This window comes from Rhincodon typus, chromosome 6 (genome assembly GCF_021869965.1).
Source record: "Rhincodon typus isolate 14 chromosome 6, sRhiTyp1.1, whole genome shotgun sequence".
Lineage (NCBI taxonomy): Eukaryota > Metazoa > Chordata > Chondrichthyes > Orectolobiformes > Rhincodontidae > Rhincodon > Rhincodon typus.
The window spans coordinates 61683621-61700904 of record NC_063337.1 but is presented as its reverse complement, the minus strand read 5'-3'; the positions used below and the strand labels follow the sequence as shown (position 1 = coordinate 61700904).

The 17284-nt window shown below is 41.1% G+C and overlaps 1 protein-coding gene across 12 annotated transcripts in view; it reads right to left on the bottom strand.

Annotated features, from left to right (window-relative positions):
* The window catches only part of LOC109933193 (centrosomal protein of 63 kDa-like), a 124428-nt gene that overhangs the window by 98514 nt on the left and 8630 nt on the right, over positions 1–17284 (bottom strand). For 9 of the 12 annotated variants that reach the window (XR_007262213.1, XM_048597588.1, XM_048597597.1 and 6 more), the window contains exon 2: positions 9179–9235. Coding sequence is in view for 11 of the 12 variants with exons in the window: in XM_048597588.1 (XP_048453545.1) it covers positions 9179–9235 (57 nt within the window). In the remaining variant the exon portion in view is untranslated. Of the gene's footprint in view, positions 1–9178; positions 9236–10609; positions 10629–11250; positions 11298–15399; positions 15513–17284 lie in introns of those variants that run through there. The other 3 variants (XM_048597590.1, XM_048597592.1, XM_048597594.1) reach the window with 3 other exon arrangements.

Below are 17284 nucleotides of genomic sequence, written 5' to 3'. Positions count from 1 at the left end.
CATCCTTCCTCGGATGCAGTATGCCAAAAGTGGCCTAACCAATGTTCTGTAGAATTGCAACACGACCACTCTACTCCTATACTCAATGCACTGACCAATAAAGGCAAGCATACCAAACACCTTCTTCACTACCCTGTCTACCTGTGACTCCACTTTCAAGGAACTATGAACCTGTACACTGGGCAACACACCCCAGGACTTCATTATTAATTGTATTAGTCCTGCACTGATCTGATCTGCCTTACCAGAATGCAACACCTCATTTATCCAAATTAAACTCCATCTGCCACTCCTCAGTCCATCGGCCCATCTGATAAAGATCCCATTGTACTCTGAGGCAACATTCTTCGCTGTCCACTGCACTGCCAATTTTGGTGTCATCTGCAAACTTATTAACCATTCCTTCTATATTCACATCCAAATCATTTATATAAATAACAAAAAGCAGTGGACCCGGCACCCGTCACTATGGCACACAGCTGGACACAGGCCTCTAGTCTAAGAAAAAACTACCCTACACCACTGTCCTGTCTCCTACTGTCTAGCCAATTTTGTATCCAAATGGCTAGCTCGCCCTGGGTTCCACGTGATCTAACCTTGCTAACCAGTCTATATGCGGAACCTTGTCGAACATCTTGCTGACGTCCACATGGACAACATCCGCATTCTGCCTCCATCAATCTTCTTTGAGATTCAAAAATCTCAATCAAGTTGGTGAGACACAATTCCCCACGCACAAAGCCATGTTGACTACTCCTAATCAGTCCTTGCCTTACCAAATACCTACAAATCCAGTCCCTCAGGATTCCTTCCAATCAACTTAGCCACCACAAACATCGGGCTCACTGGTCTATAGCTCCCTGGCTTTTCTTTACCACCCTTAGATAATGGCACCACATTAACCACCCTCCAGTCTTCCTCACCTGTGGCTGTTGATGTTGCAAATATCTCAGCAAGGGGCCCAGCAATCCCTTCCCAAGATTCACACAAGCTTCTAGGATACACCTGATCATGTCTCAGGGATTTATCCACCTTTATGTATTTTAAGACATCCAGCACCATCTTCTCTGGAATATAGACACTTTAATATATTATTATGTATTTCTCCAAGTTCTCTAGCTTCCATGTCCTTCTCCATGTAAATTCTAACAAAATATTGGTTTAGTATCTCACTCATCTCCTGCAGGTCATACATAGATGGCCTTGTTGATCATTAAGGGATACTATTCTCTCCCTAGTTACTCTTTTGCCCTTAACGCATTTGTAGAATCTCTTTGGATTCTCCTTAACCCTATTTGCCACAGCTATGTCATGTCTCCTTTTTGCCCTCCTGATTTCCCTCGAGAATACTCCGAGGGATTCATGTGAACCCAGCTGTCTCTACCTGCCATTTGCCTCCTCCTTTTTCTTGACCAAATCCTCAACTTCTCTCATCATCCAGCATTCTCTTCATCTACCGACCTAGTCCTTCACACTAACAGGAACATACTGCCTCTGGACTCATTATCTCATTTTTGAAGGCCTCCCACTTTCCAACTGTCTCTTTACCTGCGAATAGCCTCTCCCAGTCAACTTTTGAAAGTTTTTAAATACCATCTATAGTGATAGGAATGAGGCTGGCCAGGTGGATCTCATTGAGTATGAGTTCCCTGATTGGTTAACCTGGGCCAATCAGGGAATCCTGGCTTTAGATATAAACCGGAATCTCATGGATTCTCCTCAAGCTGGAGACTAGCTCTGAGGTAGCTGGACAGAGCCCCTGTCTGGTATATGTTTAAGTAAAGGATGACTTGGTGATGGGATACTGGCCTCCATAGAGTTATTTCACCATCCAAATTGGCTTTCCTCCAATTTAGAGCTTGAAGTTTTAGGTCATATCTATCCTTTTCTATAACTATATTAAGACTAATAGAATTATAATCACTGGCCCAAAAGTGCTCTCCCACTGACACCTCAGTCACTTGCCCTGCCTTATATCCCATAAGAAGGTGGAGTTTTGCTTTCTTTCTAGTAGGTATGTCCACATACTGAATCAGAAAATGTTCTTGTACGCACTTAAATCCCTCTCCATCCAAGCCCTTAAAACAGTGGAAGTTCCACTCTATGTTTGAAAAGTTAAAATCCCCTAATATTGCATCCCTATTATTCTCACAGATATCAGAGATCACCTTATAAATTTGCTTCTCAATTTCCCACTGACTACTAGGGGGACATACAGTACAATCTCAACAAGGTGATCATCAATTTCTTATTTCTCAGATCCATCCAAATAACTTAACTGGACATACTCCCAGGAGTATCCTCCCCAAGTACAGCCGTAATGTTATCCCTAATTAAAAATGCCACTTGCCCTCTTCTCTTGCATCCCTTTCTAAAGGATTTATACGCTGGAACATTAACTTGCCAGTCTTGCCCTTCCTGGAGCCATGTTTCTGGAATAGCTATGATATCCCAGTCCCATGTTGCCAAACATGTCCAAGTTCATCTGCCTTACTTGGCAGGCCTCTTACATTGAAATAAATGCAAAGTCAGAAGTCACACGACACCAGGTTATAGCCCAACAGGTTTATTTGAAATCACAAGTTTTTGGAGCGCTACTCCTTCAGCAGGTGATTTCAAATAAACCTGTTGGACTATAACCTGGTGTCATGTGACTCCTGACATTGCACAACCAGTCCAACCCTGGCACTGCCGCATCATGAAATAAATGCAGTTTAATTTATCAGTCTTACCTTGTTCGCTACCTTGCTCTTGCCTGGTTTGACTGTTCAACTTGCTCCTCTTCTCAGCTGGACCAGCCTCAGACTTATCTCTTTGGGTCCAACCCCACCCACCCCCCATACTAGTTTAAAGCCTCGAGTAGCACTAGCAAATCTCCCTGCCAGGATATTGGCCCCCTTCCAATTCAGGTGCAATCCATCCTTCTTATACTAGTCATTTCTACCCCAGAAGAGATGATCCAATAATGAGAATCCCTGCCCCCTACACCAGCTCCTCAGCCAGGCATTCATCTGCTCTGTCCTCTATTCCTACTCTTCACTAGCACTTGGCACCAGGAATAATCCAGATATTACTACGCTCCAAGACCTACTTTTCAACCTTCTGCCTGAGTTTCTATATTCTCTCTTCAGAAACTTATCCCTTTCTCTTCCTATGTTGTAGTATCAACATGCACAACAATTTCCTACTGGTCACTCTCCCCTTTAATATTCTGCACCTTCTCAGAGGCATCCTTGACCTTGGCACCAGGGAGCCAACACACCATTCTGATGTCTCACTGATGGCTGCAAAAATGTGTCTGTGACCCTGACTACAGAGTCCTCTATCACAAATCAATCACTTGGAACATTACAGTTCCCTCATTACAGTGGAACCAGTCTCAGAAACGTGGCTGTCTGTGCTCCATTCCCCGGAGAGTCTATCATCTCCTACATTTTCTCTTTGCAGAGAGGTGTTGCCACCGGAACGTCTGCTTCAGAAGCAGTGAGTAAACAGCTCTGACCTCCAAGCATTTAAAAAAAAATTAGACGAAAGTACGAGTGGGTGGAGTCAGGCTCATACAGACACAGGGTTTTAGTTTCAGTTGGAGTTTGGAGCTGGCTGTTGAAACTAATAAATACAGCTCTCTCTCTGCTGGTAGATTGAAATAAACAATGGTCCTTTCTCCTGGATGAGGGAGATAGCACGCAAGGACAATATGTTTTGCTAAATTTGCCTTTGCCAATGTTTATGGAATGCCGCCATTTTGGAACAGCTGATGATTAGCTGTTAAATAATCTATTATTCTGTTAAGATTTTCCAATAGAGTTAAAGTTATGCCATTTTTTTCTTCTTGTTTGTACTTAACTGTTTTGCTTCAAGCCTGGTCGTGGACCAATTGAATCATACCTTGAACACAGCCCTTTACACTTACCTTTAAATGAAATAAGTTAGAGTCGAGACTCTGATATATTTTGAGGTAGTTTGTCTAATCCATAACACAAATACTCTCATGATTGTGAATCATTCTGAAAAAGGCTTTTTAAAAAATTCACTCTCAACATGTGGGCATACTGGCTGCACCAACATCTATTGCTCAGCCTTAACTGCCCTCCATAAAGTGGTAGCAAGATGCCTTTTTGAACCACTGCAAAGTATTTAATGAACTTACACCCATGATATCATTAGAGAGGGAGCTTGAGGATTTTAATCTAGTGACACTGAAGAACCAGTGATATATTCGCAAGTCAGGATGGTGAGTTCTTCAAAGGAAACCTGCAGATTGTGCTCAGAAACAAGAACAGAACCATAGAATCCTACAGTGTAGAAACAGGCCATTTGGCCCAACGGGTCCACACCAGCCTTCCAAAGAGAAACCCACCCAGACCCATCCCCCTACCTTATCCCTGGTAGCCCTGCATTTCCATGACTAACCCACCTAGCCTGCACATCCCTGAGCACTATGGGCAATTTAGCATGGCCAATCCACCTAACATGCAATCTTTGGACTGTGGGAGGAAACCAGAGCACCTGGTGGAAACCCACACAGACACAGGAAGAATGTCTATATGGAGTTTGCACAGACTCCATATAGCCCAAGGGTGGAATTGAACCCGGGTCCCTGGCTCTGAGGCAACAGTGCTAATCACTGAGCCACCGTGATGCCCAAAATTCGCTGGAGAAGTAGGTCTGGCAGCATCTGTGGAGAGAGAGCACTAGAGAGAGTGCATAAATATTTCATTTGTTTTATACTGTTGCAAATGGTGGTCTTAGGTTTCTGCTGCTTTTGTCCTTCTAGACGGTAGTGGTCATGAGAGTTGGAAGGTGCTATTTAAGGAGCCATAGTGAATTACTGCAGTGCAACTTGTAGATGCTACACACTTCTGAGCATTGATAGTACAGGGACTGAATATTTGTGGATGTGGTGCTAATTAAAAATGGGCTCTGTTTTAAATGCGGTCAAACTTTGATTTTTTTTTTGGATCTATAATCACCCAGGCATATTCCATCACATTTCTGACATGTGTCTTGGAGATAATGGGCAAGCTTTTGGAAGTCAGGTGGTGAGTTACACACTACAGAATTGTTAGTTTCTGCCTTGTTTTTGTAGCCAAAGCAGATATATAATTATTTCAGTGCAATTTCTGGTCAATGGTAACACCAGAATTTTGATAGTGGGGAAATCAGTCATGGTGGTGCCATTGAATTTCAAGGGGAGATGGTTAGATTCTGTTGTTGGTCATCGCCTCAATTTATGCAAATGTTACTTGCCACTGGTTCGCCTAAACCTCAATATTTTCCAGGTCTTGCCAAATTTGGGATGGACTGCTTTAGTATCTGATGAGTCATGAACAGTGCTCAACATGGTTTAGTCAAACATTCCCACTTCTGACCTTAGGATAGAGGGATAGTCATCGATGAAGCACCTGAAGATGTTTAAGCCAAGAACACTATCCTGATAATCTCCTAGAGAGGTGTCCTGAAGCAGTGATGATTGTCCTCCAACCATCCCCCTTTCTGCCAGGTATTTCTCCAACCAGCAGACAGTTTCCCTTAGATTCCCACCGACTCTGGTTTAGCTAGGGTTCCTTGACGTCACACTCGGTCAAAGCACCAAGATGTCAAGGGCTCTCGTTCTCTCCTCAACTCTAGAATTCATTTCTTTTATCCAAGTTTGGACCAAAATTGTAATGAAGTCCAAGGCTGAACCTCAGCTAAGCAGTGTGCAGGTTATTGCTAAGCAAGTGCTGGTTTATAGCACTATTGATGACATCACTTTACTGATGATAGAGAGTAAACTAATGGGGCGGTAATTAGCTAGGAACTTTTCCACGTTGTCAGTTAGATGCCAGTGATGTCAAGCTGTTCCCATACTAGGAGCGCAGCACGTTCTGGAGCACGTTAGTATTGCCAAAACGATATCAGGACCTGGAGCCTTTGTGGTATCCGGTGCAACCAATGTTTCTTGATATCATCTAAAATGAACTGAATTGGCTAAATACTGGCATCTATGATGCTGGGGATCTCTAGAAGATCATCCACTAGACACTTCTGGCTGAAGATTGTTATGAATGCTTCAGCATTATCAATTGCCTCTGACAGGCTGGGCAACCCCATTATTGAGGAGTGGGTGGTTGTGGAGCCTCCTCCTCCAGTGACTTGATTAGTTGTGCACCAGTAATCATGGCTGGATGTGGCAGGTTTGCAGAGCTTACAGTCGGATCTGTTGATTGTGGATTCACTTAGCTCCATCATTTGCTGCTTAGAAAAAACTAGGCACAGGTGTAGGCAATTCAGCCCCTCAAGCCTATCCACCATTTAATACAATCATGGCTGATCTTATCTTTGCCTCAATTCTAGTCTCATACCCACTCCCCGTAAACCTTCAACCCATTACTAATTAAAAATCTGTCTCCTCAAAATATCCTGATGTCCAATGCACCCTATATAAAGTGCATTCCACAGATGCTTCTCTAAGGGTTGTCAATCTTCTACTCCTAAAACTATGACCCCTTGTTCTAGATTTCCCAACAAGGGGAAACATCTGCTCTATATCTACTTTCTAATTAGCCTTCAGCATCTTATAAACTTCACTAGATTTTAGAAGTATGGGAGGAAATCTAGTGAAGTATGGATTGAAACTTCTCAATCTTTCCTTATTAGACAAGCCTTTCATCTCTTGAATACCCTGAGTGAACGTTCTGAACTATTTCCAATGCACTGACATCCTTCCTCAAATAAGGAGGCCAAAACTGTATGCAATACTCAAAAATCAATATTCCCTCAAAGCTTCGCACCTCTGCATATGGGTTGCCACTCTGCCATTCCATGCAAATTCCAAAAGTGCTGAAACACGTGGGCTTTGGAGGCCCCTGCAGCCATTAAAGGAAGTTAAAAGAACACTGCTCCACATGTGATCGCCCAATGCCTTTTACAATTGCAATATCACTTCCCTCCTTTTAGATTTTTAAGCCATGAACATCAAAATTCCATTTTCTCTCCTTCTTTCTTGCTGTAAGTGCAGACAAATTTTCTGCAATTCATGCACAAGGAGGCCCAGATCCCTCTGCACCAAAGTGTTTTGAAGTTTCTCTCCATTTAAATTAGTTGCCTTTTTAATTCTTCTGACAAAAATGGATAACCTCACTGTTATCCATGTTAAATGCCATCTGCCAAATTTTGGCCCATTCACCTAACCTGACCATATCCATTTACCAAAAACCAAAGAACTGTTCTGAAGTAGTTTTGAAAAAAACAAAAAAATGGTCACTGGACCTCAAACATTAACTCTTTCTCCACAGATGCTGCCAGACCAGCTGAGATTTTCAAAAATTTTCATTTTTTGTCAATTTCTTATTTTATTAATTCCCACCTTTTTAATGCCATCTGCAAATTTGGCTATTGTCCAATCTAGACCTGCATCCACATTACTAATATAAATTTTAAGTAGTTGGGATCCCGAGAACCGAATTCTGCAGTTCCCCGCTAACTTAGATTGCCAAACAAAAGAAGACCCATTTATCCTTTTTGTCTGGTTTCTATCGATTAGCCAATCTTCTATTCAAGCTAATAAATTACCCCTAACTACATATGATCTTACCTTGTGTGCAGTACCTTATCAAACGCCTTCTCGATGTCCAGATATACTACATCTGCAGGACCCCCATTGTCCACTTTGCTTGTTATATCTTCAAGGAACTCCAGCAAATTTGTCAAACATGATTTACCCTTCATAATACCATGCTCTAATGGATTTTATTTTGGCCTTCCAAAAGTCCTGTTTATTATTTCCCTAGTAATGGATTCTAACCATTAAACAATTTAGCACACAAGTAGTCCTGATTTGTTGCTTCACCAGACTGAAGCCTCATTTTCTCAGGAGAGCTCTTCTGCAATCTTCATTAAACCAGGCAGTGATCCTGGCAATGGTCGAGCAAAGGAAATGCCAGGCCATGAAGTTGCAGATTTTGTTGGAGTACAATTTGGCTGCTGCTGATGGCCCACAGCGTCCAACAGCCAAACTCTTTAGGACTCAACCAGCTCAGTTAGTAGCTATGCACATCAACAGATGGTGATTATTTTGTCAGGAACACAGTGTATAAAATACAAGTCTATGAATCAGGCTGTTGCTTGAAACGTCTGACAGATAGCTTTCCCCGATTTTAACACTAGTTCTCAAAATGCTAATAGTGAGGACTTTGAAGGGTCAACAGTGTTGGGTTTGCTGTTGTCATTCTGGATACCTTAGTTAACGCCAGGTGGTCCATCTGGTTTCAGCCTTTTTCCCTTTCTAGGGGTTGATACTACTGATTGACTTGCTAGGCATTTCAGAGTCCAGTTATAATCCAACCGGCCAAGCAGCATCAGAGGAGCAGGAAGGCTGACGTTTCGGGCCTAGACCCTTCTTCAGAAATTTCTGAAGAAGGGTCTAGGCCCGAAACGTCAGCCTTCCTGCTCCTCTGATGCTGCTTGGCCTGCTGTGTTCATCCAGCTCTACACCTCGTTATCTCAGATTCTCCAGCATCTGCAGTTCCCACTCTCTCTATAATCCAACCGCATTGCTGCGGGTCTGGAGTCACATATAGGCCAGACCAGGTAGGGATGACAGTTTCATCTGGTTCACCAGATGGGTTTTTAACATTAATTGACAATGGTTTCATGGTCATCATTAGATTTTTAATGAATTCAAATTCCACCATCTGCCGTGGTCGGATTTGAACCCAGGTTCTCAGCGCAACTGTTCGGAGGAAGTCACACTGGTTTCAAAATGTTAACTCCGCTTCTCTCTCCACAAACCTACTGCTTTTCTCTAGCATTTTGTCCCTAGATATTTTCTATGTCACTGGACTAGTAATCCAGAGACCATACCATTAGGCCTCATTTAATATCCAGTATTTTAAACACTCAAAAACCAATTTGACTGAGTTTTTAGCTATAGTAGTTCTGCTACAATGCATGTTTTGTTAACGCAAATTAGCTGTAATGCAATTGATGAATAGTGGATGCTGTTTGGATAATGAACTTTCGCTGTACAGGTATAGCAATTTCCCTATAATGCAATTTTCTATAGTGATTTCCTATAGTGCGATTTTCTATAGTGTGAGGTCACACAAGAACACAACTATCACATTACAGGAGAAGTACCTTCACTACCATGATACATTTTAAATGCACAGAGAAATAAAGCAAAAATGCATACCGTAATCGACTATTCTTCTCCAACCCTTTTATTATTTCCTCCATTGTAGCAATTAGTCTAGAAAATAAAAAGTATAAATCAATTGGACACAGATGTACCAAAAGTAATAATACTCTAGATTGAATCATCTTTAATTTTTTTTAATACCCTTATGAATAGCTTTAACTGGAGTTGTTAATCCTGGACACAACACTTCAAGGTGAATCAAGATGCATTAAGAGAAGTCCAGAAAAGACTCAAGAATCAATTTGGGGAGGAGATATCTCAATCACATGGACAGACTAACAAAGCTAGTAATTTTCCAAGAAAGCTGCAAGGAGATTTGATGGAGGAATTAAAAATCATGGAGGAGTTTAGTCAGAATAGATGTGGAGAAACTATTTCCTTTTGTGGAAGCGTGAGGAGCTGAGGACATATATTCAAAGTAACTGGCAAAAGAGGAAACTTAAGAATTTCAAAAGGAAATTTTAAAGCATGATATGAATGGGGTTAATCAGGAATGCACAACCCAACGGTGTGTCAATGCAGACTCATTAATAGCTTCTGAAGTGATTTATAGGGCTGTGAGAAAAAGGGGGGAGTGGTAGGGAGTCATAGAAAGCCAGTAAAACACAAAGGACTGAACAACTTCCTTCTGTTGTATAATAATTCGAGGATTTTAAAAACATAGAAAAGTTATGACAAAGAAAGAGGAAGGCATTTGATCCATTCTGTCTCTGGAGGCTATGCTGCTCAATCTCATTTTCTAACTATTGTTCCAGAGTCTTGTAAGTTATGACATTTTGAAGGCTTTTCCAAATTCCACTTTAAGTGTGAAGTGAGACTCTATCTACTATCCTTCTGCACAATAACTTCCAGGCCCCCAACATCCTCTTTGTCAAGAGAATTCTCCTCTGCTCCCCTTTAAATCTACAAATTATTTTAAATTCATATATCCTGGTTAATGATCTCTCTGCTACATGGGTCAAAAATAATGTCCATGTATGGCCTGTCCGAGCAAGACAAATACTTGGCCAATTAGAGCCCTATTCATCTTCTGCAAGTCGAAAGAACTGACCGTGTGCAGGACCGGGCTGTTAAAGGGAGTGGGGATGATCGTTATCCGCAAAAGGTTTTATATTTTCAGCATCTCAAATAGCCCCTCCTAAATCAAACTCCCACTACCCAACTTAAGTCGAGCCTTGTTTAGAACTGTGGACGACATCAAAACAAATATCTAAAGCCTAACCCCAAACAACTCTAGGTAGGCGGGGCCACATCAGCCTAAGTCCACAGTTTAACCAAGAGAAGGAAAAGGAATTTAAACTCCTAGCTTTGGGCCAAATAGTCAGACAGTGCAGAAGAACACAGACAATGCCAATGGACCAGATAGCAACAAAAAAAAAAAAAAATATCATCTTGGACAAGAGCAACGCCAGAATTAAAACCTACATTTTTTTGAGCTTCTGTGCTTTTGGGACACATGGCAACAGTGGAGCATTAGCTTCCTAGAGGGGGAAGGAAGTTGGCAAATTAGAGTACTAATTTGATTTGTCTTCAAAATGCAGCTCTAATATGATCACTGTTCTTTTTAAAACATTTTCCTCCTTCGGGATGCATAGAAAGCAGAGTAATTTCTGCAAAGCTGCATCAACCTTAGTATATTTAAATGTGAAAGTCATTCAGAAAAATCAAAGCAACCAACATATCACAGGGTTCCAAGCTAGATGTCAGGGGAAGGGAACAGGCAATGGATACAACTGGCAGCATTCGGTCATAAATTTAGAGATAGGGTGATGACTTCTCTTCACAGATCTGGGCAGTATGAAGCTCATAACCATTTGTTATTTTGCTTCAGGAAGGCAAGTGTTGCTCTCCACAAGACAATGCAAGGATCCTCAGAGGACTACCACACCGCTGAGCTCGTGACCTCATTACATCCTGTTCCAAACATGGACAAAGGAGTTGAATTTCAGAGGTGAGATGAGAGTGATTACCCTTGACATCAAGGTCTCATTTGACTAAGCATGGCATCAAGAAGCCCTAGCAAAATTAGACTTAATGGAAAAGCTCTTTGCTGGTTGGAAACTTACCTAACATAAAAGGAAAGTGATTGCTGTAGGTCAATTATCTCAGCTCCATGACATCTCTGCAAGTGACTCTCAGGCTAGTGTTCTAGGCCCAACTATCTTCAGCTGTTTCATCAATGACTTTCCATCATAAGTTCAGAAGTGGGCATCTTCACTGATGAGTAGAAAATCCTCTACACCATTCCTGACTCCTCAGATATTGACACAGTCCACATCTAAATGCAGCAAGTCCAAGACAATATCTAGATAAGGAGCATTAAGTGACTAGTAACATTTGTGCCAAGTAAGTGCCAGGCAATGACCATGTCCAATAGGATAGAATCTAACCAGCACCTCTTGACATTCAATGGCCTTACCATCAAGAATTCCACCACTAACAACATCCTGAGGTTTACTATTATCATAAACCAAACTGAACTAGCCAAAGAAATACTGTGGCTTCAAACAGCAGGTCAGAGGCTAAAGGCTAGGAATCCAGCAGTGAATAATTCAGGCCCTGACTCTACAAAGCCTATCTACCACCTACAAGGCACAAGTCAATACTCCCCATTTACCTGGAAGAGCAGCAACAATACTCAAGAAACTTGATATTATCCAGGGCAAAGCAGCTCTTCTGTTGGCACCACATCCACAAATACTAACTTACTCCATTACCAGCACTCAGTAGCATCAGTGTGCACTAAAAAATAGTCATACAAGAACTCTGGGATGTTGCTGGTGCCCTCGGCAATCAATTGTGCAGAAAGCATCAGCTGGAGGAGCTCAAATTCCGATTTTTGAAGCTGTCGGCATTACAACAGTACATGTATCTATCAGAAAAGATTGACGCAAGTGCTATATTTCTTGAGATAGCAAGAACTGCAGATGCTGGAGTCAGAGGTAACGAAGTGTGGAGCTGGAGGAATACAGCAGGCCAGGCAGCAGAGGAACAAGAAACGTGACGTTTCGGGTCAGGACCCTTCTTCAGAAATGACGAGAGGGAGGGGAGCTCAGAAATAAATAGACAGGGGAGGGGTGGGGCTGGGGAAGGTAGGTGGGATGGTGATAGGTGAGTGCATGTAGGTAGTGGTCGGGACTGGTCAGGGAGGTGGGAGTGGTGGATAGGTGGGAGAGAAGATGGACAGGTTGTGTCAGGTCAAAGAAGCATGGATGAGAGGGAGGGTAAGTCATGCAATGAGGCCAGGGGTGGGGAGATTTTGAAACTGGTAAAATCCACGTTTGGGCCATGGAAGTGAGGTGGAAATGGTCGAGAGTGTCAAGTTTCTAGGAGTGACAATAACCAACCTGTCCTGGACCACATTGATGTGGTCACATGAAAGCACAACACCACTTCTTCCTCGGGAGGCTAAGGAAATTCAGCATGTTCACAAGGACCCACACCAACTTTTGCAGAATGTTTTCTATGGTGCATCTAACTGAATGCATCACTGGTTGGTACAGAAATTGCTCTGCCCAAGACCAGAAGAAACTATTGAATGTTGTGAATACAGCTCAGACCATCATGCAAGCCAAATGTCCCATCCATTGACACCATCTTCACTTCTCATTGCCATGGAAAGGCAGCCAATATTATCAAAGGCCCCTCCCATCCCAGTTATAATCTCTTCCAACTTCTTTCATCAGAGAGGAAATACAAACACTTAAACACACAAACAGGTTCAAGAACAGCTTCTTCCCTGCTGTTATTAGACTGCTGAATGGACCTCAAATTTCAAATCTCATGTTGAACTCATTTTTTTTTTGTACATCACCTATGCAGCTGTAACTTTGTTTGCCTTGCTCTGGTCAATCACCCTATGATCTGTATGTCCTTGTATGTTATGATCTGCCTGTACTGCATGCAAAACAAAACTTCACTGCACTTAGGTACATGTGACAAGAAAAAATTAAATAAAAAAAAAGAGGTAGGTCAGGTTAGTAGTGTGGTTAAGAAGGTATAGGACGTCACTTGGTTTTAATCGGTTGTGGCATAGATTAAGAGCAGAAAGGTTATGTACAGGACTTTGGCTAGGCAACAGCTGGAGAATTGTGTGCAGTTCTGGTCACCGCACTATAGGAAGGATATGATTGTGTTGGAGTAGGTACAGAGGAGATTCACAAGGATGTTGCCTGGGATAGAGCAATTTGGCTATGAAGTGAGGCTGAACAGGCTTGTCATTTTCCTTTGAACAGCAAAGGCTGAGAGGGGACCTAATCAAGGTGTACAAGAATAAGGGGCACAGACAGGGTGGATAGAAAGCAACTGTTCTCCTTAGCTGAAGGGTCAATAACAAGGGGATAGAATTTCAAAAAGGTGAAAGGCAGGAGGTTCAAAGGGGACATGAGGAAATTTCCCTACCACCCCAAGAGGGTGGTGGGAATCTGGAATCCACTGCCTGGGAGGATAGTTGAGGAAGGAAACCTCAACTTTTAAAATGTTTACTTAGACGAGCACTTGAAATGTCATGACAAAGGCTACGGGCCAAGTGCCTGAAAGTGGGACTAGTGTAGATTTAGACTAGTTCTTTTGTTGCTGAAGATCTCTTCTGTATGATTCTAGAGGTAGTGGTAACCTGTCTTCTTAAACCACTGCAGTCCCTGGAATGCGGAGATACCTGCAATGATATCAAGAAGGAAGTTTCGGGATTTTAACCCAGCAACACAGTGAATGGATGACAAAATAGTACCAGGTCGGGATGGTGTATCGCATGGAGGGGAGCTTGCAGGTGGTAGTGTCGAGATGTATCAGCTGCTCTTTTCCTTCTAGGTGGCAGAGGTCACAAGTTTGGAAGGTACTCCGGAAGGATCTGTGGGGCAGTTGCTGCAGTAAATCTCCTAGAGTAGTGGATGGAATACCAATCGAGCAGGTTGCTTTATCCTAGATGGTATCAAACATCACTTGCCGTTGGAGTTGCACTTAGAGTTTGACTTGTGAATTTTTTTGTGTGCGAGAAGCTTTGTGGAGTCACAGTGTTAGGGGAATTCAGCAAGAGAAAAAAGTGTCAGTGGAAGTGAAGGGAAAACTACTGGATTCTCTTAGAAATGGTCATTATCTGGCACTTGTAGCGGCACAAGTGTTACTTGGCACTCATCAGCCCAAGCCCAAATGTTGTCACAATCTTGTTGCATGTGATCACAAACTCCTTCCTTATGCCATTTGTAAACTGGATTGAACATGATACAATCATATAGCTGTGTCTGATGCTTGAATGCGTAGAGATATGATATATAGAGTTGGAAGATTACAGTGCAAGAACAAAGTGGAAGGAGCTCCAGAAATAGTTAAGAGAATTTTCTTGGTGTGTTTCAGCCCACAAGAAAGAATGCAATGCTGGGCCTAATTCTCAGCTCTGAAGTGCAACAAGTGGAGCATGTTCATTGAAAGAATGTTTGGAAACAGAGATCAAATATTACTAGGTTTAGAGTAGTACATTCTCTTTGCCCATTACTATCAATTGTAAAAATACTCCAATGTAAGGGGGCTATTTACACAGTTGAAAAAAAGAAAAAGAAAGAAAGAGTTAGAGCTGCCGATTTGAAATCAAAGGCAAAGTTAAAACTGCAAAAGAACAGAGGAATCGCAAAGAGGTGGCAATTCAGAACCAACTAGACATTCCCACAAGTTTTAAAAAAAAAAGTGTCCAAAGCTAGAGCTCCTTTGATGTTTAAAAAGTGATGGATGAAAATCAAACAGAGGCTCAGGTTTACGATTAATTTTAGTTTCATAATAAGTGAAACAAGCTCAGAGCTGGGAAGAACTGAAAGAGAAAAATGAAAATTGCTTAGTAAGAAACATAAAAGCTAACACTGAAACCTTTTGAGCAATAGTAAATGGAAGGCTAAAGCAATTTATGAACCAAAAAATCTTCCTTGTGGAGGTAGAAACTATGGCTGAAGTACTCAATGAATACTTACTTCATATCTATCTTTTGAATGGTGAAGAAAATTTTTTGCATACAAAAATGTTCTCTCAACTTCATTGCTATATAGCAAACTTGGATGAACTGGTGATTTGTTTCCCCCCCACAAGTTAGTGCAGTTAAATGGTCACCAAACAAATAAAAAAGGCTGCTAATGTCATAGTAAAGAAGGTGGCCATAAAGGAAATTTGACAGACTAAAGAAAAACAAAGCACTTGAACGTCTTATAGGACTCAAAGTCAAAAGTAATCACCTGAATCATCCTGTATTGCTGTACAAGAGTAGAATAATAGAAGGGTCTGGCCACAATCCTCCTTAGCTATGGTTGTGACACCAGAAAGCTGGAGGACTGTAAATGTTAAACCCCTGTTCAAAATAGGGAAAATCCACTTAGATCAGTCAGCCTAATGCAAGAAGTACAGAAATTTTCAAAAGCAGTTATCCTGGCCAAAACTAATCACACCTTGGAAATGCATAGCTTAGTCAATGTCATTCTGCACAGATTTGAGATTAACTTGAAATTGTGTGATAATTCATCTTATGTACAAATTGTCTCTAAAACTACTTCATAACATCATGAACTGGTTAGTAAAAACGAATCCAGTGGAATCAAGGGGACAGTGCCAGCTCAGTCACAAAATTGGTTAAAAGGGCGTATGCAGAAAGTAACAGAGGTAATTAGTTGTTTTTCAGACTGGAGGAAGGCACACAGCAATGTGAGTAGGCAATAGAAACTTGAAAAGAAATTTTAAAAATTCTTTAGTTACAACTCTGTTCCACGTGCCATAGAGGAGACGACATAGAATAGTTTATCTTACCCTCACTTCTGCAAATTCGTGGAGGGTATTCATGGTTTTCTAAAATGTGCTTGTCGTAGATGTGAACTCAAGGTCTTGCCAAGTAGTTTCTGTGTGTTTTACGCTTATCTCGCTTTTACAGATGATGGCATTGGTACCATTGATCATTTTAATGTGGGGTAAAATGATCTAAACTAATTTAAGTCAACAGAGGACATAAAAATTTTGAAAAATAAATCAGTGAAGAGGATTGTAATTATTAGCAGACTTCAGAAGGACACAAGGACTGGTAAAATGGGAAGAGGCAGCAAATAAAATTTTCAGCCAGCAAATAGCAACACATTTTTCAGAAGTCCAAGTGCGAGTTTGTTTACCTCCGTTATAATTGCATCAATTCCTTCTATTTGTTTTTGTCATAAGACACTGCAGTACTTTTTAAAATGAGTTAATCTTCATAAATCAAAAGGTTCAGATTCATCTCATATTGTATTTTAATTTATAGTTTCCAAACAGTAAGTGTGAAAAGCAATAAATCAAAATATTCAAAAAGATGCACAGTCAATTCAGATAGATGACCAATGTTCTCATCAACGGAATTATATGGTGATATCATTTCCATATATTCATGCTGCAAGTTCAGTCTAGAGACCAAGCCAAAGTCATTCCATGCTAACCTTACTTTGGAGATGCAGAGTGACAAACTAGCTCTGCTGTGAAAGTGAGCACATAAAATGACCATTAGGATTGGAAGTAATTGAAGATAATTAGTCAAAAGAACTGTGTGACATAAAGCACTCAAGTCCCCATTTTTTGAAAAAAAAAGAACCATGCAACATTGAACCTTTTATTTGGTTATGACACTATAACAGAAGCTCCATCCAGTGAAAAAATAAGTGCACAACAGAATTTTACACAGCAGGTATGTTGTTAGAGTGCAAGTTCAAGATATTGCTGCGTTAGAAGTTAAATACAACCAGCAGGTTCAAAATAAACAAGAAAGTGTTGTTAGTTTTGGAGGATAAAATTCTGGCATGCTTTAAAATACCACAAAAACAGATTTTAAGAGACATTTATATCATAGCCGAATGTGGGACTCATTGTTTGAAAACTGGTCACTCTTAACCCCAGATAATAATGAATACATTTCAAATTCATTTTTGGCTGTAAAATAATTTCACACATCCCAAGGATTAAGAAAAATGAGCCACTGAAATTCAACTTACCTAATAGAGCACTCCTATCTACCTGCTAGTCATCTAGTGGTTTTCTTAGTACTCCATTATCTTGGTTTTGCTCAGTAAAATATGTCATGCTGTAAGCTGTTAATCAAAATGTTTCCTG